Source organism: Sapajus apella, unplaced genomic scaffold (assembly GCF_009761245.1).
Source record: "Sapajus apella isolate SASKATOON/1434 unplaced genomic scaffold, GSC_monkey_1.0 scaffold214, whole genome shotgun sequence".
Lineage (NCBI taxonomy): Eukaryota > Metazoa > Chordata > Mammalia > Primates > Cebidae > Sapajus > Sapajus apella.
The window spans coordinates 219,010-244,755 of NW_022437154.1; the positions used below are offsets into that span (position 1 = coordinate 219,010).

General features: G+C 48.9%; 1 protein-coding gene across 5 annotated transcripts in view; it reads right to left on the reverse strand.

Moving 5' to 3' along the window:
• Positions 1 to 25,746, reverse strand: part of ACSBG1 (acyl-CoA synthetase bubblegum family member 1) — a 66,063-nt gene that overhangs the window by 39,009 nt on the left and 1,308 nt on the right. The window contains exons 1-4 of one of the 5 annotated variants that reach the window (XM_032270673.1): positions 6,992 to 7,081; positions 6,096 to 6,275; positions 2,393 to 2,497; positions 1,299 to 1,417 (exon numbers count right to left, since the gene is read on the reverse strand). In XM_032270673.1, the coding sequence (XP_032126564.1) occupies positions 1,299 to 1,417; positions 2,393 to 2,497; positions 6,096 to 6,145 (274 nt within the window). In that variant the 5' untranslated portion in view covers positions 6,146 to 6,275; positions 6,992 to 7,081. Of the gene's footprint in view, positions 1 to 1,298; positions 1,418 to 2,392; positions 2,498 to 6,095; positions 7,082 to 25,746 lie in introns of those variants that run through there. The other 4 variants (XM_032270676.1, XM_032270672.1, XM_032270677.1 and 1 more) reach the window with 4 other exon arrangements.

A 25,746-nucleotide genomic window follows, 5' to 3' on the forward strand; every position in this document is an offset into this window, starting at 1 on the left:
GGCCCCTGGCTGCTCAGATGCTGCTATTCCAGCCCTGTCTGAGGGGACCCTCTCTGGGACTCCCTCCCCTGCTTGTTTAAAACCTGTCCATGCTGTGTGTCTGCCGCTGCACAGCTGCCAGATGACAGCCGTTCAGATGAAGCCACGGAGACCCGCAGGGCTGGGGATTATGTGTTTCTCCCTGGGGATGCCAGGTGCTTTTCAGGGGCTCCAAGGGACACGGAGCCTCCCCACACTGGCTCCCTTCCCGCCCCTGGAACTGCAGGAATGCCAGTGCCATCACTCACTCTCGGGCGTGCTGAGCTGCAGGGCTTTGCTGTGGCCCAGGGCCCTGGTGCCAACACCTGCTCTTTGAGCAACCCAGAGAAGGGATTCCAAGGCCTGGAGTGTCTGAGCCAGCTGGCAGGACTTGTCCCAGGTGGCTCAGCAAATCAATGAGATGTCTTGGAATCCTGGGAGGATGAATATGGGAGGCTCCCTGGACCCAGCTGGCCCTGTCCCTGGCCTCCCTCCGGTGCCTTTCAAACCATTCTCAGAAACCAGTTGGTCCTCTTCTTGGCCCAATCCCCTCCTTTATCTCTGAGGCGGGGGCGGGGCACGAGAGGAAAGACCCACCCCCACAGCTTAGGCCAGATCCCCGCCAAGGCCACCCGAGACACTTGGCCTGAGGGCGAGGCAGCTGGTCTGGTGGCAGTGACCCTCCGTGCTGGGTACCTATGGTTTCCTTTAGGTTTTGTAACTTCCGTTGTTGCTACAATGTTGTGCCCCCGATAAAGTGCACAAAAGCTGTATTATTATCATTCTGATGACTCTTCAGAGTAAATAACTCTGCCTTCCTCAAGGCACAATTATCTGATGGTGAAGATCAAGAAAAGAACATTTGATGTTTCATGCCTCCAAAACAAACTTTTCTAGCCTGCAGCCATCTGCCTGCCTCTCACCCTGGTTAATCCCAAAACCCCAAGGCATTGTTTACCTGGGCTTCCTCCTGTCCTTCAGCCACCCTGTGCTGGAGATCCGAGTTCCCAAGGCCTGGCCCCCTATGGTGTCCTAGCTGTCTCCTTCCCAACTTTCTTGAAGAAAAAAATCTCCCGCCCCCATTGCTTTCCATCACACCTGGCCCTGGTGGTGGCCATGAGGGGGGGGGGTTTAGTGGGGTCCCTGGGAGTGTGGAGAGTAGCAAGATCCCCAGCTGCTCCTCCCCGCAGTTCTGTGTGGTGGTCCCCCCCACCCCTCCAACACACCCAGTACGGTGTGGTGTCCCGCTCTGCCCCGCCCGCAGCCCCCAGCTGGCTTACCTGGAGTGTCCCACTGGGCCTTGGGTACCTTCTCTGGCACGGAAAACTCAAGAGCATGGTTCAGGGACTCTTTGGAGAGCGGCTGCCCGTCAGTCAGTGAGCTGGGTTGGTGGAGGGCCCTGGAAAAACATTCATTAGAATGTGGGGGACTGGCCTGGGCTTGGGGATTCTGGCCTGGTACAAATCTCAGCAACCTGAGGGGCCACTGGCATCTCTGTCTCCTGCACAGAGGAGGCCCCAGTGGGAGTCAGGGGACAAGACCTCAGTGGTTGTAGGGACTGACCCTGCCCCCCATCCAGCCTCCCTGCAGGTTCTGAGGGCTCAGGAGAAAGAGGAGTCTGGCCCTGCTGTGTTCCATGTCACCATGTGACCCTGGGCAAGCTCATGCCTCTCTCGGGGTCTCAGCGTCCCCACCTGGATAAGGAAGAGGCTGAGGTCTGCACCGGAGGATTCTGAACCCCACTCCTGGAGAGGGCAGGCTTCGGGGGTGGGGGTGCCCCCACCTGTCACTCCCTGTACCCACCAGTCCGAAGCCATGCCCTGAAACTCTGAGTGGAGCTGCAGGTACTCCTAGGGCTCTCAGGGGTCCTATTCAGGCCCCCAGTGAGGGCCTCCCCTCTTCCATGCCCCTGTGGGTGCACCCCACGTCTGCCATCTCCATGGAGAAGACAGGCTTCCTAGCTTCACTCCTGGCCCAGATGCCCTCGTCTCCCAGGCTCGCTGACTTGGCTAAAGGGTCTCTCCCTCTGGCCAGCCCATGAGTTTCATGGGTTTCTGGGTTTTGATTATCATCTCTGCCTGACCGCCCTTTAGCACCACCTGGCCAGACCTCAACCTCCTAGTTGGCTGAGCTCATGGATTTCAGTACACACTTCAACACTGCACAGAGTTGCAGGGTGACACAACTCCAGAGACACATTTCATAGTCAACAACTACGTAAAGCCGAATCCGCTGGAGTTGTGCAGCATGCAACCTGCGCAGCTGGTCAGTGTCCCTGAGGGCAGGACCGCGGCTCCATGGACTCCTGTGTGTCTGTCAGTCAGGGTGGGGCTGGCGCATCCCCGCCCAGCTCCCAGGAAGCCGGGTCAATTACCTGCTTCTCACACACCGCCTCACTCCTTTTCGGTACTGCAGGTTCCGAACAAAACTAAGTTTGTGAACACAGCCAGGCCCACCTGGCGGCAGTCTGTTTAAGAACCTGAGATGGGTTTTAAAGCGAAAGATATCAGAAGGTTATGAAGGGAGGGGCATGGGGAGGAGGGGGATGACTGGGGAACCGAAATGGCGCTGTTCTTGGGAAATCTGTGAGCCAGGCCTGGGCCACCGGGCTGGAGCAGCCCTTCCATTGCTGTGGCGACCCGCTCCAGGGAGGTTGGAGAAAAACTGGAGAGATGGCAAAGCAGGCTTCTGGGGCGAGGCCTCCTGCGCTGGGCAGACAGAGGCGCCTGAATGCGGCAGAACACATCCTACTGACTTTGGATCCTTGGTTAGGGCTCTCTGGGACAGGCAGGTAGAAGCAGCTTCCGCTTGGGGCTGCAGTGTTACCAAACGGCCCCTGAGCTCTGGGTTCAGGCAGTGATGGCAAACGAGGGTCATGCGCGCAGCTAGGCTCAGGGGCCTGCCCCGTGATCATCTGGGGAAGACTGTGAACTTGGTGGATGCCCCTGCCGCATCTCGGCCTGTGTCCTCAGAAGACGGTGGACAGCAGGGTGGACAGCACCCCAGGTTAGAGTTAGCAGCTCTCATCCGCCTCTGAGATCACCAGCCAGGCGGCCATCTCCACGTTAGCCAGGCAGGAGACTGTCCTTGGCTGTCATCTCCCACCATCTGCACTGTGTCCTCACAAACGTGCTTTTAAATCCTCCTTATTAAAAGGTACCGGCAGCATTTCTGTCCCCACAATAAAATGAGTGTAAACAGGTTCTGGTTTTAAAATAACTACACAAAGACTAAATGAATAGACAGTCACCGAAGGAAGCCAAGGGTGAAGCGTACTCGTGATTAGAACCTTCTGTTTGCAGGGAGGGTGAGCTTGCTGGAATCACCTTCTCGCTGTGGGTGTGTACCTTTTCCTGGAGGGCCAGTACCCAGTGCCAGATTCCTTGCTGCTCAGACACTGATCTTGTGCAGCAATCGTTCAGTGAGAGGGTGGCCCCTGGCCCTCTCCAGCATCTGTTTAACGAGAATACCTTTCTGCTCCCTGCAGCTGGCCCAAGGCGCTTCTTCAACTCTCTATGTCCTATGCTTACAGAATTTGGGGTGCGTGATTAAGAGAATATCAAAACCTAATTTTCCAAATGAATTAAGCTTGATCTTTTCCTTACTAGGGGCTTTGAGAGGCAGTTCCTTAGGAGATGTCATTTGAAATAGAATGTGCTAAGCCTCCAGTAGCTTTTTCCTGCTCACTCAGGGTTATAACTAGCAACAGGCTTTCCTGACCTGACTTGTCACACAGAAGCAAGTGGAACTGCTGGGGCCACCTACCTCTGCTGTCCGTGACTGCTGTCTCACACTTGCTGTTGGTAATGGTTGTTTTTCAGTTTTTATTTTCTAAGTATGTATGTATTTTTGAGACGGAGTCTCGCACTCTTGTCCAGCTGGAGTGCAGTGGCGCGATCTCAGCTCACTGCAACCTCCGCCTCCCAGGTTCACGCGATTCTCCTGCCTCACCCTCCCGAGTAGCTGGGATTACAGGCGCCTGCCACCACACCCAGCTAATTTTTTTGTATTTTTAGTAGAGACGGGGTTTCACTATGTTGGCCAGACTGGTCTCTAACTTCTGACCTCGTGATCTGCCTGCCTCGGTCTCCCAAAGTGCTGGAATTACAGGTGTGTGCCACCATGCCTAGCTGTATTTACTGTGTTTTTATTTATATATTGCAGACAGGGTCTTGCTCTGTCGCCCAAGCTGGAGTGCAGGGGTACAATCACCACTCACTGCAACCTCCAAGGCTCAGCAATGCTCCCCTCTCAGATTCCCGAGCAGCTGGGACTACAGGCTCACACCACCAAACCTGGATAATTTTTGTATTTTTTGTAGAGACAAGGTCTTGTTATGTTGCCACAGCTGATCTCCAACTCCTGGGCTCAAGCGATCCTCCCGCCTTGGCCTCCCAAAGCACTGGGATCGCAGTCAGGGTGGCGTGAGCCACCATGCTCGGCCATTTTTCAGTTTATAATCCTCTCCTATGTGACTAGCCGTCGAAGTCTGCTGCTGAAAGTCTTGCTACTTTCAGTGTGCTGGCTTCTAGCCACTCATCTCACTCCTACATTATCATTTCTTTTTGTAACAGAGTAGAAAACAAAACAGCCAAGCTCGTTAGAACTGTAGGTGACACTGGGGGACATGTTTCACGATGGACCCATCACGTGTTCCTGGAAGAAAACTGGGGAGCCCCCTACTCTGTTTGATTCCTCAAAACGTTTCAGGCCCTTCTCCTGACTCTTGCTCTATTCTAGGAAGGACAGGTGGCCACAGCTGATCTACAGGTGAGTGGCCGCTGCTGTCGTGGTGTTCATCACCAGCGCCCCGAAGGTGACTAACATGTTATTCCCATCATTCTGGAAAATTATACTCCTCCTGGAAGGCAGCACTCCAGAGGCTGGCAGAAGTCACCTAACATGATCGAATGACAATAATGGTGGGAGAATGGCCTGAGGAGGCTGACAGGCTTCTGTCTGCATTTTGAATTCCCAGGAGGAAGAAGAGCCTACAAGGACGGCCCTCTTTCACCCAGATGAGGACAAGGAATCGTTTTCTGCCCTCAGCTCACATAAGCACACTTGAAACTCATTGCCTTGCTCTCCTTTCACAGAAAACAAACAACAAAAAACTTTATCAGCACCTACCCAGCAGCATGGGAGCAACAAAGCAAAGGGCGTGTTTGGACAAATATGAGGTAAGATGTGTGTGAGGGTGCAGAGGAGCCTGGGAGCGTCTGCACTACGCCTTTCTCTTAACCATCTCTTGGTGGATTGGTGTCTCCTTACTCCTTCTACCTTGCCAGAGGAGCTGATGGGGACCATTTGAACACAGAGCCTCCCAAGCCTCCTTCAACTCCTCCTCCAGGAAGCCCTCCTAGATTTCCCCAACAACTTCTCACCCCTATGGCCCTTGGACACTCAGGTTTGGGCTCTGACAGTCACACATGGCTTGAGAGCTGGGGCCACTTCTGATTCAGCTGTGTTCTGTCCCTGTGAGTACTCACTGTTGGAGCTCAGTATGTGTTGATTGGACCTAACCCTTCTCAAGTTGTCACTATGTGTGTGACACATAAATCGAGGAGGACCCTCATTTCCCAGGTGAATGCTTCACGGATGAGGATCCATTTCCTATTTATTTCTGTTGCCCTTTCTTCTCAGCCTTCAGCAACCAGACCACTCTTACGTATGCAGTAGGTACTCCATGAATGCTTTCTTGAAACAGGACAGCATCAAAGTTCACCAGTCTGTCTGCCTGCTTGGGCTCAGCTCACTTTACTAGCTGCGTTACCATGGCCAAGTCACGGTTCCTCTCTGGCCCTCAGTTTTCTGCCTGTATCGTGTGGCTATCGCAAAGAGAAGGCGATACAGAAGTGCTTAGTACATACTCAGCTCTCATCGTTATTACCCATGGGCTTTCACGGAGCTTTTGGGGAGCAAGAAGAAAAAGATAATTTGGCAAGATTGAGAGGGTGACCAACAGAATAAAGCACCCCGAACCCAAGTCTGGGGGTCCAGGTTCCCTGCCAACTACTTTCCCTGGGAGACTGACTGGGGGCTGGGAGGTGGGAGACGGTGGGCTCCTTGTTCCTTACTCGGTCCTCAAGATGGAGCTGGCAGACCTGAGCAGGAGCACCTCTGGCATGGTGCCTGGGGGGAGGCTGCAATCTGTGTGAGCTTGCCCGGGAGAGAGCCAGAACCTCAGAGAACGTGTCACGGAGTCCCCCCGGGAGAGCCACAGCAGCTTCAGAGAGGCCCAGCTCCGCCGGACCGCCCTGCAACAGAGATACAGCGTGAGTCACCGCTGGCAGCCTGGCTGGGTGAGGGGACACCTGCCCTCCTTCCTAGGCATGACTCATTTGCTCCTGGGGTGGGACACCCAACTGTAATTTACGGCCTCCTAAGCCCACACCCTCAAATTCAATGGAGAACAACACAGGCCTTGCAGGAGGCGGCTGCCTTGGGGCTGTGGTCCCCATTCTCCAAGGCCAACTGATGAGCAAATAAATCAAATCTCCAGGACTCCTGCTCTGCAGAGACTTCTGGCTGCCACTCACCAGCCTCCCGGCCACTCTGGCAGTTCTCACCTCTCTCTGCTCAGTGGGCAGAGCAGAACTGAATCTCCGGTGGCTGGAGAACGCTCTCCATGGAAGGTGTTGCCTAACTAGCTCCCACATCCTAAAATCCCCAAACAGGGAGAAGAGCAGCACCTCCTCCAAGCCCCGCAGTGCTGGTCACACAGGCCTGTGCGCAGCCTGATGCTCCCAGTAGCAACCACATAGCCTGATGGGGAGCTTCACACTGGCCTCCCCATCTCCCTGCACAGCGGACCCCACGCCCCCTGCTTCTCCTTAGTCTGCATGACTACCTCACCTCAAAGATCAGGCCGCTGGCGGCTCCCTCCTGATTCCCAATTTCCAGCCTGAAGACTCCCGCAGAGGACTCACGGTAGAGGGTGTGCCTGGAGGTCGGGCTGCCCCAGGGTGCTCACCTTCCTCCTTCTTGCACCTGGCAGGCACAGGACTCAGCATCCCCTCTGCTCCCTCAGCTAAGGCATGCTGAGTCTGGGAGCCAGCGGCAGTGAATGCCCCGGGTTCCGGGTGATGAGGCCGTGGGGTTGGGCATAAGTGGGGACCCGCCCCAGCCCGCCCTGGGGCTGCCGTCGAGGTGTGGCCCCAGATACCTCTGACCTACATGGCACGGACCCCAGCTGCCCACCTGTGTGGCTCTTATGTAAGAAGGGCGGGCAGCAGGAGAGGGACCTGCCAGTCCAGGCACGAGAGACAGTTTGTTGCCCGTCATCCTTGGCAGAAGCCTCAGGAGACATGGTTCCTGCCACTGGGTCCTCCAGGGCTGGGCGAGAAGCTTGTCTTTTTGTTTGATTTGCTTCTTTACTAAGCACACGGACTATGTCGAACGCTTTGCGTTGTCTCCTCCCATTCTTTCCACGGCCCTGCAGAGTAGGTTCTATTAATAGTCACGTTTTCCAAAAGAGATGATGGAACTCCAGACTTGCTCAGTGTGGTCCAGGTGGCAAGAGGCAGAGCCAGCATTGTGAAGCCGGGTCTCCACGCTGGCTCTGAAGCCAGGATGCTATGTAGACAAGGTTTACCCAGTATGCTCATGTCATAAAACTCAGCCAGCCACTCCAGCTCCCCATCCCCTCTGGAGAGCCCGTATTCCATGGTAACAAATGTCCCTGCACCTTGCCCTGTGCCTTCTAACACCCTCCACCCTTCACCTCCTGCTTCACTACAGGGGCTAGCAGGTTTGTGGCAGCAGCCAGCCCCACCAGCATCTTCCCACTTCCTGGAGTTTCCTGGGGGCTGCCCCTGGTGATCTGCCCTCCTTTCAGCCCCTGCTCCCCCTTAGGGACCTTGCACACCCCCTCAACTTTAATTATTACCTGCAAGCTACGACTCTCAAATTCCAAACTGCCTCTGGGTTGAGTGGGGGTTGGATGAGGTGAAAAACTGAAGGCAGCCTTAGCCACTGTTAGGGGGAAATTTTAAGCCCTATTTTTTTCTTTTTTTTTTTTTTTGAGACGGAGTGTCGCTCTTGTTACCCAGGCTGGAGTGCAATGGCGCGATCTCGGCTCACCGCAACCTCCGCCTCCTGGGTTCAGGCAATTCTCCTGCCTCAGCCTCCTGAGCAGCTGGGACTACAGGCACGTGCCACCATGCCCAGCTAATTTTTTGTATTTTTTTAGTAGAGACGGGGTTTCACCATGTTGACCAGGATGGTCTTGATCTCTTGACCTCGTGATCCACCCGCCTTGGCCTCCCAAAGTGCTGGGATTACAGGCTTGAGCCACCGCGCCCGGCCTTTTTCTTTTTTTAAGGTAAAGTCTCACCCTCTCGCCCAGGCTGAAGTGCAGTGGCTGCATCTCGGCTTATGTTAAACTCCACCTCCTGGGTTCAAGCAATTCTCCTGCCTCGGCCTCCCGAGTAGCTGGGATTACAGGTGTGCACCACCACACTTGGCTAATTTTTGTATTTTTAGTAGAGATGGAGTTTTTGCCATGTAGGCCAGGCTGGTCTTGAACGTCTGACTTCAAGAGATCTTCCTGTCTCGGCCACCCAAAGTGCTGGAATTACAGGTGTGAGCCACTGCACCCAGCCTAAGCCCTAATTTTAAGGCCAAGGGGCAGGGCACAGAGGCAGCAATGGGGACAGGGTTGTTCAAGGCTCTCCACCTAGTCAGGTGGCAAATAACTGTCAGATTGCCACCCTAAACTGGTAGGTCAACACCAGCACTCTGACTTCTGGAGAATTCTGCCCTTCACCAAATTTCAATTCCATCCCAGCAGTCCTTGGCCATTGTCACTTCAGAACACCCTGACATTTGACTCTGATGGGTTAGGACCCTTTTTGAGAAGCTGCTGGGAGCCCTCCCGTCGACCCCCATCAATGCACTTTGCACCCGGATGCTCTCTTGCTGTTTTATGTTCTCATGGGACTTCGGAAGCTCAGGTTATATTAACAACCCCAATCCTAGTGAATCCCAGAAAGGAATTCAAACCTCTCCTTTGTCCTGAAGAGCTAAAAATGAGCTTGTTTCTCTTCTCCTCCTCCCTGTCTTCTGGTCAGGGCTGAGCCGCGATGTTAATGAATGGAGTTGTCGCTGATACTTGATGTTGGTAGAGGATGACAGTAGAAATGTCCTCGAATGTCCTTCAAGGGTGGCTCTGGATGCAGTGTCCAAATTGATGAGGTTTGGAAACCTCAACAGTTAGAAAGCCAGCGCATGGCTCATTTAAGATTAGGAAGGCCTGGGAAACATAATTTACCCTTTCTGTCTCCTTGCAAAACCCACTAGCTGACCCGCCCTGGCAGAGCTGCCTGTGACTCTTCAGACCTTGCCTTCTCTGGGAGGGACCTCAGCCCTTGCGCTTCTTCCTGGAACTGCCCTGGCTGATCTCATCTCAAGGTACTTAGCATTTAGAAACTGGGTATTGTTTGTTTTAAAAAACACAACTGCCTGCCATGAAATGAAAATATTAATTAAATCTTATTCCCAAAGTTAGAATTGATTTCTCCCAGCCCCAGTAACTGACAGTTCCCCAGGGATCCTCTGTCCTTCTGAGTATTGATTTAGGACCTCCTCTGTGTCAGATGTTGCATGGGATGAGGGGGTAAAGTGACAAGAATGGACATGGTCTCTGCCTTGAAGGTTTAGAGATGATGGGATCGATTAACAAAGATGCATTCATTGCAGGGCTGCTGGGCTCAGGCCTGGGGAGGGGGTGTAATGAATAAAGGGGGTTCAAGGAAGAAAGCTGGCAAGGAGTAAAGGTCTGATTATTTCATGGGAGACAGTGTGGGAGGCTGATGCAGAGAAGGGGAGTCAAAGCCAAGATGATAGGTGTGGGCTGTGGACCATCCCTAGTCTTGGTTTACCAGCTCACATGGGTGGGGTTTTGGGCTGAGCAGAGATCCGCTAGGGACCTATAATCTGTCAGAAAGGGTAAGGGTAGGGGCAAGACATATCCCCCCAGAATCCACCAGAAAGAGCATATTTGGAGCTGGTACCTTGGAGCCCCCAGACCAAGACCAACGGAAGTGTGTTTGCTGAGAGGCCCCAGCCCGGAAGCCTCATCCCAGCTGCACTGTGGCTCCTGCCTTGGTGGGTGGAGCAGCTCAGCCAGCTCACTTCTTACCCAATTGGCAGTGCTCACAGTGCTCATAGTCCAACCCTGTCAAGCCAGATCCCACAGCCTGCTGTATAGAAAAAAAGGTGTCAGACATCAAGTTCCACTCCAAAGCCCTAAGGGAGTTGGCCAGCAGCCTGGCCGTACCCAGGACAAAGTTCTCCGGGCACTGGAACATCCGGCTTCTAGCCCAGGCTGTTTCAGTTTCGTGACCTTGGGCAACTCCCTGGTTCTTTCTGGGACTCTGTTTCCTCAGATGTCACAGATAAAGGGCCTTCTCATTTTCTATCTGTGATCGGTCATCTAGGGCCCTGGGCTGGAACCCTGCTATATCAGGTAAGGACAAGGCTGCAAAGTTGGGTGTTGCCAGGCTCCCAGGCCCAAGGGGGTGGAAGAAAATCAGGAATAATCATGATGCTTGCTAGTAACGAACATGTATGTCAGTCAATGTTCTATGCACCTTACACGTGCAATCCTCATAAGAGCCCAGTGAGGTACTGTGACCATTCTCACTTTACAGATGAGGAAACAGATACAGAGAAATTACGGGAATTACCAAGGTCCTTTGGTTAGAAGAGTCAGAATATAAACTTGGGCAAGTAGGTGCCAGAGTTTATGCTCCTATCAAGTCAGCCATACTCAGTAGTCTCAGGCCTATTGGGTGACTGGGGTGGAGCAGGACAGCGACAAAGGGCAGGAAGGTGCTGAGAGTCAGGCCCTTCAGGGTACTCTAAACCCCCGCGTCCAACCATCCATCATCAGACCCTTTTGGGAAGTGTTGTATATAAACAAAGTGCATATATTAAATCATAATTCAGGTATTTTCATTTCAGACACAGAGAATGTCACTGGTGGTTTTGGTCACCACAGGGAGGGTAGTGTGACGCTCAGAGCCGACGTAATCCCAGCCCAAAGCAAAGACTACCAGAAAACCACCATCTCCCCATTGCTTGCCATTTCGATTTGAAGTGCCACAAGCATGACTTTAGGTACCTCTCTCTTAGGAGGCCCTCACTTAACCCATCTGTGAAGTGGGGGAAGAGTGGATGGGACAGGCTGTAAGCCCCAACTCTTATGATAGGTGGTTCTCTACCTTTCTTCCAGGGAGACGAGAAGAAGAAAGAACACCACCTATTCCTCAAACTCCAGATGAACTTTACGGGGGTGGGGGTGGGGCGAGGCCGGGGTGAGGCTTCCAACAGTGAGGGCATTGCGCTCTGCAGAGGGCTGATTCTGGTTCACAGACTTGGTCCCTGTCATGGAGGAGCCCAGGGTTTGAAGAGCAACATGAGAAAAGAAACACATACACAGCCTGAACATGGGAGACGCAGCTCCGAATGTGGCAAGCAAAGGGGTCAGGCCGTGGAGGCACAGAGCAGGGGGAGCCTGGCCCTTTAGGGACTGTTATTTCACTTTTTAAAAAGTGAGAACTCACATTTGCTGAGCACTTAGTAAGTGCCAGGCATGGTTCCAATTGCTTTGCACAAATTAACTCATTTGATTATCTCCTATCAAGTGGGTACTGAATCATAATCCCTATTTTGTGGGGAAATGAAAGAATATCAAGATGAAATAATTTGCTAAAAGTTATACAGTTAGTAATGGGGATGGTCGAGTTTTAAATTAAGGCAATCTGACTTCAGATTACATCATCTTTTTTTTTTTTGAGACAGAGTATTGCTCTGTTCCCGAGGCTGGAGTGCAGTAGCACGACCTCAGCTCACCGCAACCTCCGTCTCCCAGGTTCAAGTGATTCTTCCACCTCAGGCTCCCAAATACGTGGGATCACAGGTGCCCATCATCATGCCCGGCTGATTTTTGTATTTTTAGTGGAGACGGGGTTTCACCATGTCGGCCAGGCTGGTCTCAACCTCCTGACCTCAGGTAATCCGCCTGCCTCAGCCTCCCAAAGGGCTGGGATTACAGGTGTGAGCCACTGCCCCCGGCTGCATCTTCTTAACCACTATAGGCCCTGCCTAAATTTTGGTGAAGCTCTATGAGGTCCCTGGCACCTCTCTGTACAGCTCAGCAACACAGGATTTCCTAGGAAGCAATTGACTAGAATTGCTTAGCACTATGGCTAAGATACTTGGCTACTGTGCATGCATTTTTAAATGCTTCCATATACTACTGACTCCCTTCAACATATTATTTATGATATCTAGCTGTATTAGTCTGTTCTCATGCTGCGAATAAGACGTACCTGAGACTGGGTAACGTATAAAGAAAAAGAGGGTTAGTGGACTCAGTTCCACATGGCTGGGGAGGCCTCACACTCATGGTGGAAGGTGAAGGAGGCACAAGGCCGTGTCCTATATGATGGCAGGCAACAGAGCATGTTCAGGGGAACTGCCTTTTATAAAACCATCAGGTCTAGGGAGATTTATTCATTATCAGGAGAACAGCATGGGAAAAACCTGCCCCCATGATTCAATTACCTCCCACTGGGTCCCTCCTATGACACATGGGATTATGGGAGCTACAATTCAAGATGAGATTTGGGTGGGGACGCAGTCAAACCGTATCACTAGCATACAACAAAGAACACATAGACATGAAAAAGTGGGAAAACATGAGCCAAAATCAAGGACAAAAGCAGTCACTAGAAAGAAATCCTGATATGAGACATATGTTGGAATAAGCATGCAAGGGCTTTACAGCAGCAATTAACACATACTTAAGAATTAAAGGAAAAATTAGATGCAATTGATGAACACATGAAGAATCTCACTATAAAAGTGGAAAGTATAGGAAAAGTACAATTTCTAAAACGAAAAATTCACCAAATGAACTTAACAGCAGATTGAAAACCAAAAAAACAAAAGTGAACTTGAGGCTGGGCACAGTGGCTCATGCCTGTAATCCCAGCACTTTGGGAGGCCGAGGTGGGCGGATCATGAGGTCAGGAGTTTGATACCAGCCTGGCCAATATGGTGAAACCTCATCTCTACTAAAAATACAAAAATTAGCCAGATGTGGTGGCGCATGTCTGTAGTCCCAGCTACTTGGGAGGCTGAGGCAGGAGAATCACTTGAACCCAGGAGGGGAGGTTGCAGTGAGCTGAGATCATACCATTGCACTCCAGCCCAGGTGACAAGAATAAGACTTCATCTCAAAAAAAAGTGACCGTGAAGACAAAATATATAAATTGTTTAATCCAAAGGGTACAGAGAAAAAAGTACTTTTGACTTGAACAGCACAAAACATTGTTGAATGAAATTAAGGAAAACCTAAGTAAATGGAAAGACATCTTATGAACAAGAGACTTAATATTGTTAAGATGGTTATGCTCTCTAAATTTATCCACAGGTCAACACAATTCTTATCAAAATCCTAGCTGGCTTCTTTGTAGAAATTGACCAGCTGGTCCTAAAATTTATATAAAAATTCAAGAGACCTAGAATAGTCAAATCATTGAAAAAAAATTGGGCCGATACTATGGCTCACACCTGTAATCCCAGCACTTTGGGAGGCTGAGGCGGGTGGGTCACAAGGTCAAGAGTTTGAGATCAGCCTGGCCAACATGGTGAAACCCCATCTCTACTAAAAATACAAAAATTAGCCAGGTGTGGTGGCATGCGCCTGTAGTCCCAGCTACTTGGGAGGCTGAGGCAGGAGAATCACTTGAACCTGGGAAGTGGAGGTTGCAGTGAGCCGAGATCACGCCACTGCATTCCAGCCTAGTGACAAAGCAAGACTTCATCTCAAAAACAAAACGAAACAAAACAAAATTGAAGGATTTGCACTTCTTGATTTCAAAACATATTGAAAACCTACAGTAATTAAGGCATTGAGGTACTGGCATAAGGATAGACATATAGGTGAATGGAATAGAATTAAGAATTCAGAAATTTACATTTACAGTGAACAGAGTTTCAAGAAGGCTGCCAACACAATCCAATGGAAAAATAATTGTCTTTTCAACAATTAATGCTGGGACACATGCCAAAAATAAATAAATAAAGTTGGATACCACACACAAAATTAACCCAAATGTATCAAATGTAAAAGCTAGAACTGTAAAAATATTAAAAGAAAATATTAATCAATCTTTGTGACCTTGTATTAGGCAAGCTTTTTTAGGTAAGGTAAAAAAGCACACAAACAGCAACAACAAATCAGTTGGACTTCATCAAAACTAAAATCTATTGGGCTTCGAGGGACATCATCAGGAAAGTGAAAAGTTAACCCACAGAATGGGAGAAAATATTTGCCAATCATACATGTGATAAGGAAATTATATCTAGAATATATAAAGAACCCTTCCAACTCAAGAAGAAGACATATAGTCCAATTAAAACTGAGCAAATGATTCAAATTGACATTTCTCCAAAGAAGATACACAAATGGACAACAAGCACATTAAAAGATGCCTGGCATCATCAGCCACCAGGAAATACAAATTAAAATCACAATCAGATAGCACTTTATACCTGCTAAGATGGCTATAAATAAGAAGATAATAACACTTAATAACAGTGCTGACAAGGATGTGGAGAAATTAGAACACTCATATACTGCTGGTGGGAATGCAGATACTTTGGAAAACCATGGGGCAGTTCCTCAAAAGATTATGCACAGGGTTACCGTATGATCCAGCGATTCCACTCTTTTGTATATACCCAAGAGAAAGGAGAACAGATGTCCACACAAAAACTTGTACACAAATGTTCACAGCAGCACTTTTCATAATAGCCTGTGTATTACACAACATATGGCTTCCAAGGCCTAAATACACACTACGTGGCTTCTAAGGCCAAGTCATAAAAAGCAATGCAACTGCCACCTGGCTCTCTCAGGGCACATGCTTTTTGGATCCTTAACCACCGTGTTAGAAGTCTGGCTACCTTGAACGCATGTTGGAGAGCATGTGAAGAAGCCACATAGAAATAGAGACGCTGACCTATGACAACACATGGACGTAGGGAGCAGAACAACAGACACTGGGGCCTGTTGGGGGTGGGGTGGGAGGAGGAACAGAATCAGGAAAAGTAGCTAAGGCATGCTGGGCTTAATACCTAGGTGATGGGTTGATAGGTACAGCAAACCACCATGGCGCACATTTACCTATGTAACAAACCTGCACGTCTGACAAGTGTACCACAGAACCAAAAATAGAAATAACCTAAATAATACAGACACTGAAGGGTCCAGCAATTCTAAATCCTAGCTAATGAGTCTTCCTATATCAGGCACCAGATGTGACAAAGAAGATTTGACCTGTACCTAGCCTCAGCCACCAGCTGCCATGTCACAGACACTCAGATAGCTTAGGGAGAGGCCCATTGGCAAAGAACTAAGGTCTCTGGTCAACAGCCAGTGTGGTAGGTTCAAAATGTCCCTCAAAAGTTATCCACATAGTGTTTACCAGGTGACCCACCAAATCGAAAGCTGTTAAAATGATCTTATGTGGCAAAAACTCAGGAGAGATTTGCAGATGTAATTAAATGCAGGATCTTGGGACTGGAGGATTATCTTGTCTTATCCAGTTGGGCTCTAAATTTAATCACATGTATTCTAACAAATGGGAGCAGAGAGAGATTTGACATGCACAGAAGAGAAAACAGTGTGACCACAGAGGCAGAGATGGAAGTGATGCAGCTACAAGACGAGAGTGAAATGCTGGTAGCACCAGGAGCTGGAAGAGGCAGGGAAGAGGTTCTGCCCTAGAGCCTCTGGAGGAAGAACAGTCCTCCTGACACCTTGACTTTAGCCCACTGAAACCAATTTTGAACTTCTGTCTTTCAGAACTGGGGAAGAATAAATTTCTGTCATGTTAAGCCATCAAGTTTGTAGTAATTGTTACAGTGCAATGGGAAACTCATGCATCCAGTGAGAAACAGGCTTGTCAACAACTTCATGAATAAGCTTGAAAGCAGGTCTTCCTACTTCAGATGGCTGGTACCCTGGCTGACACGTGGACTCCAACACCATGAGAGACCCTGAGCCAGAACCACTCAGCTAAGTTGCTTCCAAATAACTGACCAATGGAAACCATGAGCCGCATTAAGCGAATGTAATGGATTTAACACACTACATTTTTTAATGATTTGTTAAGCAGCAATAGATAACTAGAACACCTTCACTACAAGAAATGCTATAGAAATTTATTCAGGCTGAAGGGACTTGGCCTTGATGGAAACATGAATCTATAGAAAGGAATGGAGATCACTGTAGATGCTAAACATACTGGAAATAAAACAAGGATCTCCGCTCTTACTATCTCTATTCAACGTTACATTTGGAGATGCAATAAGGCAAGAATTAAAGGCAAAATGACTGGAAAGGAAGAAGTACAACTTTTTATTAATAGATACCAAAATTTTGAACATATAATCTTAGGGGATCTACCAAAAAAAATGTTGAAAGTAATAAGTAAATTTAGTAAGGTTGCAGGATATATGGTCAATATTTTAAAAATCAGTTGTATTTATACTCACAGCAACTGATTAAAAAATTAAACTTAAAATACAGTTTTGGCTGGGCAAAGCGGCTCGCTCCTGTAATCCTAGCACTTTGGGAGGCCAAGGCAGGTGGATCACCTGAGGTCAGGAGTTTGAGACCAACCTGACCAAGATGGTGAAACCCCATCTCTACTAAAATTACAAAAAATTAGCCGGGCATGGTGGTGGGGACCTGTAATTCCAGCTACTTGGGAGGCTGAGGCAGGAGAATTGCTTGAACCTGGAGGCAGAGGTTGTAGTGAGCCAAGATTGCACCATTGCACTAGAGCCTGAGCAACAAGAGTAAAACTCTGTCTCAAAAAATAAATAAATAAATAACAATAAAAAATAAATTACAGTTTTCATAGCAGCAAAAACATAAAATTTCTAGAAAATTTTTTAAAAATGTGCAAGATATCTACATTGAAAGGTATAAAACATGGTTGAGACAAATCAAAGACCTAAATTGATGGAAATGCATACCATGCTCATGGATCAGATGATTCACCCAATTTGAAATATAGCATCAATTTATTCCCAAATTTCAAATATTTTGTTTTAATAAACTGACAAGATGATTCTACATTTTACATAGAAGTACAAAGGATCTAGTATATTAGTACTCTACTCTCATGTAAAAAATATCCCAAAATGTAGTGGCTTAAAAAAAACAAACACTATCTCACAGTTTCTATGGGTTGGAAATCTAGGCATGGCCTAGCTCTGGCTCAAAGTGTCTCATAGGGTTACTGTCAAACTGTCCTCCAGGGTTGCAGTCTTCATATGAAGGCTCAATTGAGGAGAATGAGCTTCCAAGCTACTCATATGATTGTTGGGAGGCTTCAGTTCTGCAGGTTGCTGTCAATTGCTCTCTGGATGTTGGTCAGAGGTCTCCCTCAGGTTCTTACCATGTGGGTCTGTCTTAGAGTGAGCAAGTAGGAAAATGAAAGACAGCAGTCAAAATGAAAGGTACAGTCTTCTTATAGTCTAATCTCGGAAGTGAAATTCCCTCACTTTTTGTAATTATACACTTTTAGTTATTTTAAAATGTAGAATTAAATTGTTATTGACTACAGAATTATTTTTATAGTCATAAAAATTATATAGAAATAAAAAAAGAAATTCCATCACTTTTGCCATATTCTGTGTTAGAAATGAATCACTAGATCCAGCCGTGTTATAGGGTAGCAGATTACACAAGAACCCAAAGGCAAGAATATTAGAGGGCAAGAATCACTGAGCAGTATCTTAGAGGCTGCCTAGGGCACCTAGCATAAACAAAACAATTTGATGGGGGGAAGCAATTCAGAAGTTAGAGGACCAACACTACCTGATTTCAAGACTTAGTATAAAGCCGTAGTAGTAGGACAGGTCAGTGGCCCCAGCCTGTTCATCTCAGCACTTTGGAAGGCCAAGGTGGGAAGATCGCTTCAAACTAGGAGTTCATGGCCAGCGTGGGCAGTGTAGCAAGACCCCATCTCTACAAAAAAAAAACTTTTTAAAAAGCTATAGAATGAAGACAGCATGGTATTATATAAAGAAAAAAAAAATTGCTCATTGGAAGAAAAATCCAGAAATACGCCGACACAAATGTGGTAAATTTTTGACAAAAGAGCCAAGCAATTTAATGTGGGAAAAAGTAGAACACATAGGAATATACATACACACACACACACATATATATACACACATATATATAATTTAGGTCTTTGATTTGTCTCGACCATGTTTTATACCTTTCAGTGTAGGTATCTTGCACATTTAAAAAAAAATTTCTAGAAGTTTTATGTTTTTGTTGCTATGAAAATATATACACCCATATATATGTATATATATGTACACATATATATATGTGTGTGTGTATATCAATACACACACACACACACACACATATACACACACACACATATATATATATGATCTAGAAATAGCAAAGATTCCTTAGAGAGGGCACAATAGCACTAACCATAGAAGAAAAAAACTAGGTAAATTAGACTTTATTAAATAAAAAAAAACTTGCTCATCAAAAGATACACCTTTGGCCAGGTGTAGTGGCTCACACCTGTAATCCCAGCACTTTGGGAGGCCAAGGCGAGCGGGTCACTTGAGGTCAAGAGTTCAAGACCAGACTGGGCAACATGGTGAAACTCAATCTCTACTAAAAATACAAAACTTAGTTGGGCATGGTGGCACACACCTGTAGTCCCAGCCACTCAGATGGCTGAGGCACAAGAATCTATTGAACCCCAGAGGTGGAGGCTGCAGGGAGCCAAGATTATGCCACTGCACTCTAGCCTGGGTGACAGAGTGAGACCCTGTCTCAAAAAAAACAAAAACAAAACAAAAAAGACACACCATTAAGAAAATGAAGATAAACCACAAATGGGCAAAAAATATTTGCAATACATATATCTCATAAAATATATCCAGAATAATATATAAAGCATGTCTACAAATCAATAATAAAAGGATTAAGGACCCAATTACAAAATGAGCGAAAGATTTGAATAGATACTTTACAAAAGAAGACACGACAATTACCAATATGCACATTGAAAATATGCTCAATATCACTGATCATCAGGGAAATTTAAATAAAAGCACAGGATATCACTATTCACCCCCCAGAAACTAAAAAAAGTAAGAATACCCAGTGTTGACAAAGATGTGGAAACTTCTGGCAGCTTCTTTAAGCACACACCTAACTTCTGGACCAGTAATTCTATTCCTAGGGATTTACCCAAGAAAATAAGAACATATGTCCACAAAAAAACCCTGTACAAGAATTTCATAGCAGCTTTATTCATAAAATCCTCACACTGGCAACAACTCAAATGCCCATTAACAGATTCATGGATAAAAAAATGATAGTATAGCCATACAATGGAATTCTACTTAAACATAAAGAAGCATGAACTACTGAGACACTTGGCAATACAGATCCATCTCACAAACATTTTGACGAGTATAAGGAACCAGACAAGTAACGTTCTGTGTGATTCCATGCATGCGATCCTCAAGAACAGCCAGAGCACTGGCTCTTCAGGACAGTGGTTACTTATGGAAAGTGAGGGTGGAGATTGATTAATTGACCAATCTCCTGCCTTAGCCTCCCGAGTAGCTGGGACTATAGATTTGTGCACCACCACACCCAGCTGACGTCTCTATTCTTATTTCACAGCAGCTTGGGGCCAGTCTGAGTTAGGCCCACATGGTCACAAACTTTACAGTTTCCAAAGCACCTTCCCAGCCCTATTCTAAAGTGTTCCTGACAGGGTCCCTTGCAAGAATTGTCTGGGTAGGAGGCAGCACTGGGGTCCAGGGGTCTCTCACAGGACCCAGTGTGAGATAGGATTTTTTTCTACCACCACTGGCCCTAGATGAAACTGCTTTTGCAGGGATGAAGAGGTAAGTAGTGAGTTCCCCTTCCCTGGAGGTAATCAAGTCAGAGTAGATTGATAATACGTGAATGTTGTAACACAGTAGGTTGGACTCAGTGACCTAAAAAAACCTGCTTGCCTATGGCTCTGTCATTCCCGGGCTTGACTGGGGATAATGAGCTAGCTTTGGGCCCAGGTCCTGACTCCAGGTCAGCTCCAGCTCTGCTGCCCCTGCCTAAAAACTGTGCAGCTCCTGCAAGGACCGGAGCTGGCTTGGGCTGACTTGCATCCAGAAGTTATCCAGATCTGTACTCAGAAGTCTGGGACGATGATTGGTTTGCCCCCGGGACTCACACTCCCCACGGACGTGCCCTACCCTTTGATCTTGGGCCCTTGACACCAGCACCTTGATTTTCTGTGGCTTTTACCTGACTGGCCCAATCTGCCCCATTCCCACTGGCTTGTTAGTTTCTTGAACACTACAAGCTGCATCCCACCTCAGGGCTTTTGTACAAGCTGTGCCCATTTCCTAGAAAGTTCTTCCCCTAACCAACTCCTACTTCTGCTTCAGGTCTCGGTTTAAACGTTGCTTTACCAGGAAAGCCTGCACCGACCCTCAAGACCCCCCAAGTCAGATCTTCGTTATATTTCCTCTATTTTTTTTAAATTACCAAGAATTTTAAAAAATATTTTTATTGTGGGAGAATACATATAACATAACATTTTCCATTTGAAATATTTTAAGTGTGTAATTCAGTGGCATTGATTATATTCCCTCTATGATTTTTTTTTTTTTTCTGTCACCAGGCTGGAGTGCAGTGGCGCAATCTCGGCTCACTGCAACCTCCGCCTCCTGAGTTCAAGCAATTCTTCTGCCTCAGCCTCCCGAGTAGCTGGGACTACAGGTGCGTGGCACCACGCCCAGCTCATTTTTGTATTTTTAGTGGAGACGGGATTTCTCCATGTTGGCCAGGTTGGTCTCAATCTCTTGACCTCGTGATCTGCCCACCTCAGCCTCCCAAAGTGCTGGGATTAAGGCGTGAGCCACCGCGCCCGGCCTATTCTGTTTTTTCAGTCATTCATGGCACCTAGCACAATTCCAGTTAAATTATATAATTATTTGTTAATGTGTATTCCCTGCGAGCATGCAAACTTCTTAAGGAGTTTTTGTTATTGTTTTCTGTTATATTCTTCAGTGCTTAGCACAGTGCCTGATTATTCTGCAATGAATAATTTTGAATAAATGAATGCATTCTTAACAAAAACAGAGAAAAACAAGAAAGAAACCAGAACATGAAACAATAACTATTTTTCTATATCATGGGAAGTGGGCAGCAGGAGTGGGAAGAATTTCAGCACTAGGAAGCCCAGATAGTCCATGTCCTTATTTTATTTTTGAGAGAGAGTTTCGCTCTTGTCGCCCAGGCTGCAGTGAGGTGGCGTGATCTCAGCTCACCGCAACCTCTGCCTCCCACGTTCGAGTGATTCTCCTGCCTCAGCCTCCTGAGTAGCTGGGATTACAGGCGCCCACCACTGCGCCTGGCTAATTTTTCTATTTTTAGTAGAGGCAGGGTTTCACCGTGTTGGCCAGGCTGGTCTCAAACTCCAGACCTCAGGATATCCACCTGCCTCGGCCTCCCAAAGTGCTGGAATTACAGGCATGAGCCACCACGCCCAGCTAATTTTGTATTTTTAGTAGAGATGGGGCTTCTCCATGTTGGTCAGGCTGGTCTTGAACTCCTGACCTCAGGTGATTCACCTGCCTCGGCCTCCCAAAGTGCTGAGATTAAAGGCGTGAGCCACCACGCCCAGCGAAGTCCTCTCAGTGACATTCACTCTCCTAGGCTAGCATACCCCAGAGAGGTGGAGCGCCCTCTGTCGTTCTGGGAAAGCTTGGTCAGTAAGAACAGCCTCGCTCATGGGGCCCGTGGCAGCCTCCTGTGACCGTCCCACGTTCCTGGCTCTAGGGGGCTCCTCCTTTCTGCACCCAGTCTTTGGGTAGGCAGTGCTGGGAGAAGCAGCTAGGAACCCAGTGAGTGTGGTCAGTTCAGAGCCTACCATCCCTCCCTGGGCCAGACGGGACACTTAGTCCAGCCTGTACTCACTGCTGCTAGAATCACAAACCCAAAGCCAGGCTGTCTCCAGGCTGCTGCTGCTGGCACCCCTCTCAGGGCTCCCATCTGCCTCCTCCTTTGGGCCTGGCTGCCCTTAGTCTGGCCACATCAGCCTCTACTAGGCCCAGGAGTTAGCCTGGCCCCAACCTGACCAGTCTGATGGCCACCCGTAACATCTCCACAACCACACCTTTGGTCAGCACGGTGCCCTGCTTGCCATCTGGGCATCTACAGCCTTTCAAACCAGATGGACTGTCCTCTTCTTAGATTCCTTCCAAGCCCTTCTTCCACATGGGCTTCTTTAGGCTCAGGGAGACCGGTGTCTCCACAGGACAGAGGGATCCCCAGGGACAGGCCCCAGGCCCTGGGCAGGCTCAGGGGGTGTCCCTGATGGAGGGCATGGTCTACAGCCACAGCCTCAAGGGCACAGAACACAAGCTGCCAGAGCAGGGCCAATGTCAGCTCAGTTCCCGTGGGCTCTGCTTCTCCTGGCCCTGGCCTGGCTGCCTGCTCTGGACAGCTGCCCCAAACACTCAGCCCCAGTCCTACAACTGGTGTGGTCAGGCCAGGGTGCAAGCCCTCCTCGGGCTCTCAGGCTCCCCTTTCCTCCACCTCCTGCCTTCCCCTCTGCAACAGTGGGAAGGGGTGGGGGAGGATAAGCCCCTCTCAGGCTATGGAGGAACGCAGGCCTGCCTTTCCCCAGGAGCAGCCACCGTGGCTACAAGTTCAGGGCAGAGAGTCTGAGACAGAGCCTTTCTGATGTGGTCTGGTTGTGTCCCCACCCAAATCTCATCTTGAAGTCTCACATGTTGTGAGAGAGAGCAGGTGGGAGGTAATTGGATCATGGGGCCCATCTTTCCCATGCAGTTCTCATGATAGTGAGTCGCACGAGAGCTGGTGGTTATTACAAGGGGGAGTTTATCTGCTCAAGCTGTCTTGTCTTGTCTGCTGCCATGTGAGATGTGCCTTTCATCTTCTGCCATAATTGTGAGGCCACCCCAGCCACATGAAACTGTAAGTCCAATAAACCTTTCTTTTGTAACTGCCCAGTCTGGGGTATGTGTTTATCAGCAGCGGGAAAAAGGACTAATACACCTTCCCTCCTGGAGTTGGCCTGGAGGAGCCGGGAATCAGGAAGGGGCATCACAGTGCTGGCAACGACCACCACCTTATTTATTTATTTATTTTTTGAAACAGGTCTTGCTGTGTCACCCAGGTAGAGTGCAGTGGCACCATCGTGGCTTGACCTCCGGGCTCAATTGACTCTCCCACATCAGCCTTCTGAGTAGCTGGGACTGCAGGTACACACCACTATGTCCAGCTAATTTTCTCTGTTTTTTTTTTAAGCAAATTTTTGTATTTTTTTGCAGAGACAGTGTTTCGCCATATTGCCCAGGCTGGTCTCGAACTCCTGGGCTTAAACAATCCACCCACTGTGTCCTCCTAAAGTGCTAGGATTACAGGTGTGAGCCACTGTGCCCAGCCTATTTATTGTTTTCTTTCTTTTTTTTTTTTTTTATACAGAGACGGAGTTTCACTCTTGTTACCCAGGCTGGAGTGAAATGGCGCAATCTTGGCTCACCGCAACCTCCACCTCCTGGGTTCAGGCAGTTCTCCTGCCTCAGCCTCCTGAGTAGCTGGGATTACAGGCATGCGTCACCATGCCCAGCTAATTTTTTGTATTTTTAGTAGAGACGGGGTTTCACCATGTTGACCAGGATGGTCTCGATCTCTTGACCTCGTGATCCACCCACCTCGGCCTCCCAAAGTGCTGGGATTATAGGCGTGAGCCACCGCGCCCGGCCTCCCCAGACTCTTTTATGCTTTCAGAAGGGAGTCCTTCCCTGTACAAGCCTGGGGCTCTGCAAGTTTGCCTACTTTCCTTCAGCGATATCTGCAAAACAAGCCCGGGCCTCTGTGAGCCTTGCAGGGCACACAGGACCCTCTGCCACCCCTTTTCACCCTAGGCCTGAGACATGGACGTCAAAACCACCGGGCTCCTGAGCCCCACTTGGCGCCTCACACAGGGAGCAGAAGACCCTGAATGCAGCAGACCTTGACTTTGTTTTCAAGGCCTCCCCTGGCCCTGGCTGTTACGCCTGTCTACCCCTGCTCTGGACACATTTCCCTTTTTGTTTGTTATGTTTTTTGAGATGGAGTTTTGCTCCGTTGCCCAGGCTGGAGTCCAGTGGCATGATCTCGGCTCACTGCAACCTCCACGTCCCGGGTTGAAGCGATTCTCCTGCCTCAGCCTCCCGAGTAGCTGGGATTACAGGCATGCCACCATACCTGGCTACTTTTTGTATTTTTAGTAGAGACAGGATTTCACCGTGTTGGCCAGGCTGGTCTCAAACTCCTGACCTCTGGTGATCTGCCCGACTCAGCCTCCCGAGGTGCTGGGATTACAGGCATGAGCCACCGCGCCCGGCCTCTGGACACATTTTGATGTGCTTCTCTGAGCATCTCACCTGGCCTTCCTGCTCTCTAAGCCCACAAGCCCCAGGGAGGTGAGGAGGTGGCAGGACACCAGGGCCCAGAGGCGATCCTGAATCTGCCCTTGGGCGTGGAAGTCAGTCCAGCTTTCCTCCAGGGGCCCTTGACTCTCTCTGCGTCTGACCCATGCCCAGGGAGGGGTTGGCCCCGACGCTCTTGGAGGCTTTGCAGGGAGGAGTCCCTGCTTCTGAGAGGACAGGAGTCCACTCTGGCTTAGCAGGGTTCTCTGGAGACCCAGGGCAGGGCCCATCTGCCAGCCCCCCTGCATCTCTGAGGTACAACATCTGCTCCCCTCTATCTTCCTTCCCCAAAACCTCCCATCAGGACAGTGGCCAGTCTTGGTAGCTCAGACACTGGCAATTCCTCCCCATTACTGCAGAGGGCTTGGACCCTGGCATTTCACCCCTGTCTTCCCGCTAACCTTCTGTGTTCCCACCATCCAGACCTCTCCCATCCCCGAACTCCGTCTTGCTTTGCTAGGTCATTCTGTCCGCCCGCTGCCCTTGTCTCCACTCTGACTGTCAAGGTCCATCTCAGGCGCCCCCAGTTAGAAGCCACTCTCTCTCTGCCCCTTCGCCCGCGCCCCTCCTGGACACAAATCACAGATGTCGAGGTCCTGGAGTTCTGTGTGTGTGTGTCTGTGTGTGTATGTACGTCTGTGTGTGTGTGTGTGTGTGTGTATGTGTCTGTGTGTGTATGTACGCCTGTGTGTCTGTGTCTGTGTGTATGTACGTCTGTGTGTGTGTGTGTATGTGTCTGTGTGTGTACGTACGTTTGTGTGTCTGTGTCTGTGTGTGTATCTGTGTGTGTGTCTGTGTATGTGCGTCTGTGTGTGTGTGTCTGTGTGAATGTATGTCTGTGTGTGTGTGTGTATGCCTGTGTGTCTGTGTATGTACGTCTGTGTGTCTGTGTCTGTGTGTGTGTCTGTGTATGTGCATCTGTGTGTATGTGTCTGTGTGTTTGTGTGTCTGTGTGTGTGTGTCTGTGTGTGTACGTGTGTGTGTGTGTGTGTGTGTGTGTGTGTGTGTGTCTGTGTGTGTGTGTGTGTGTGTGTGTGTGTGTGTGTGTGTGTGTGTGTGTGTGTGTGTGTGTGTGTGTGTGTGTGTGTGTGTGTGTGTGTGTGTGTGTGTGTGTGTGTGTGTGTGTGTGTGTCTGTGTGTGTGTGT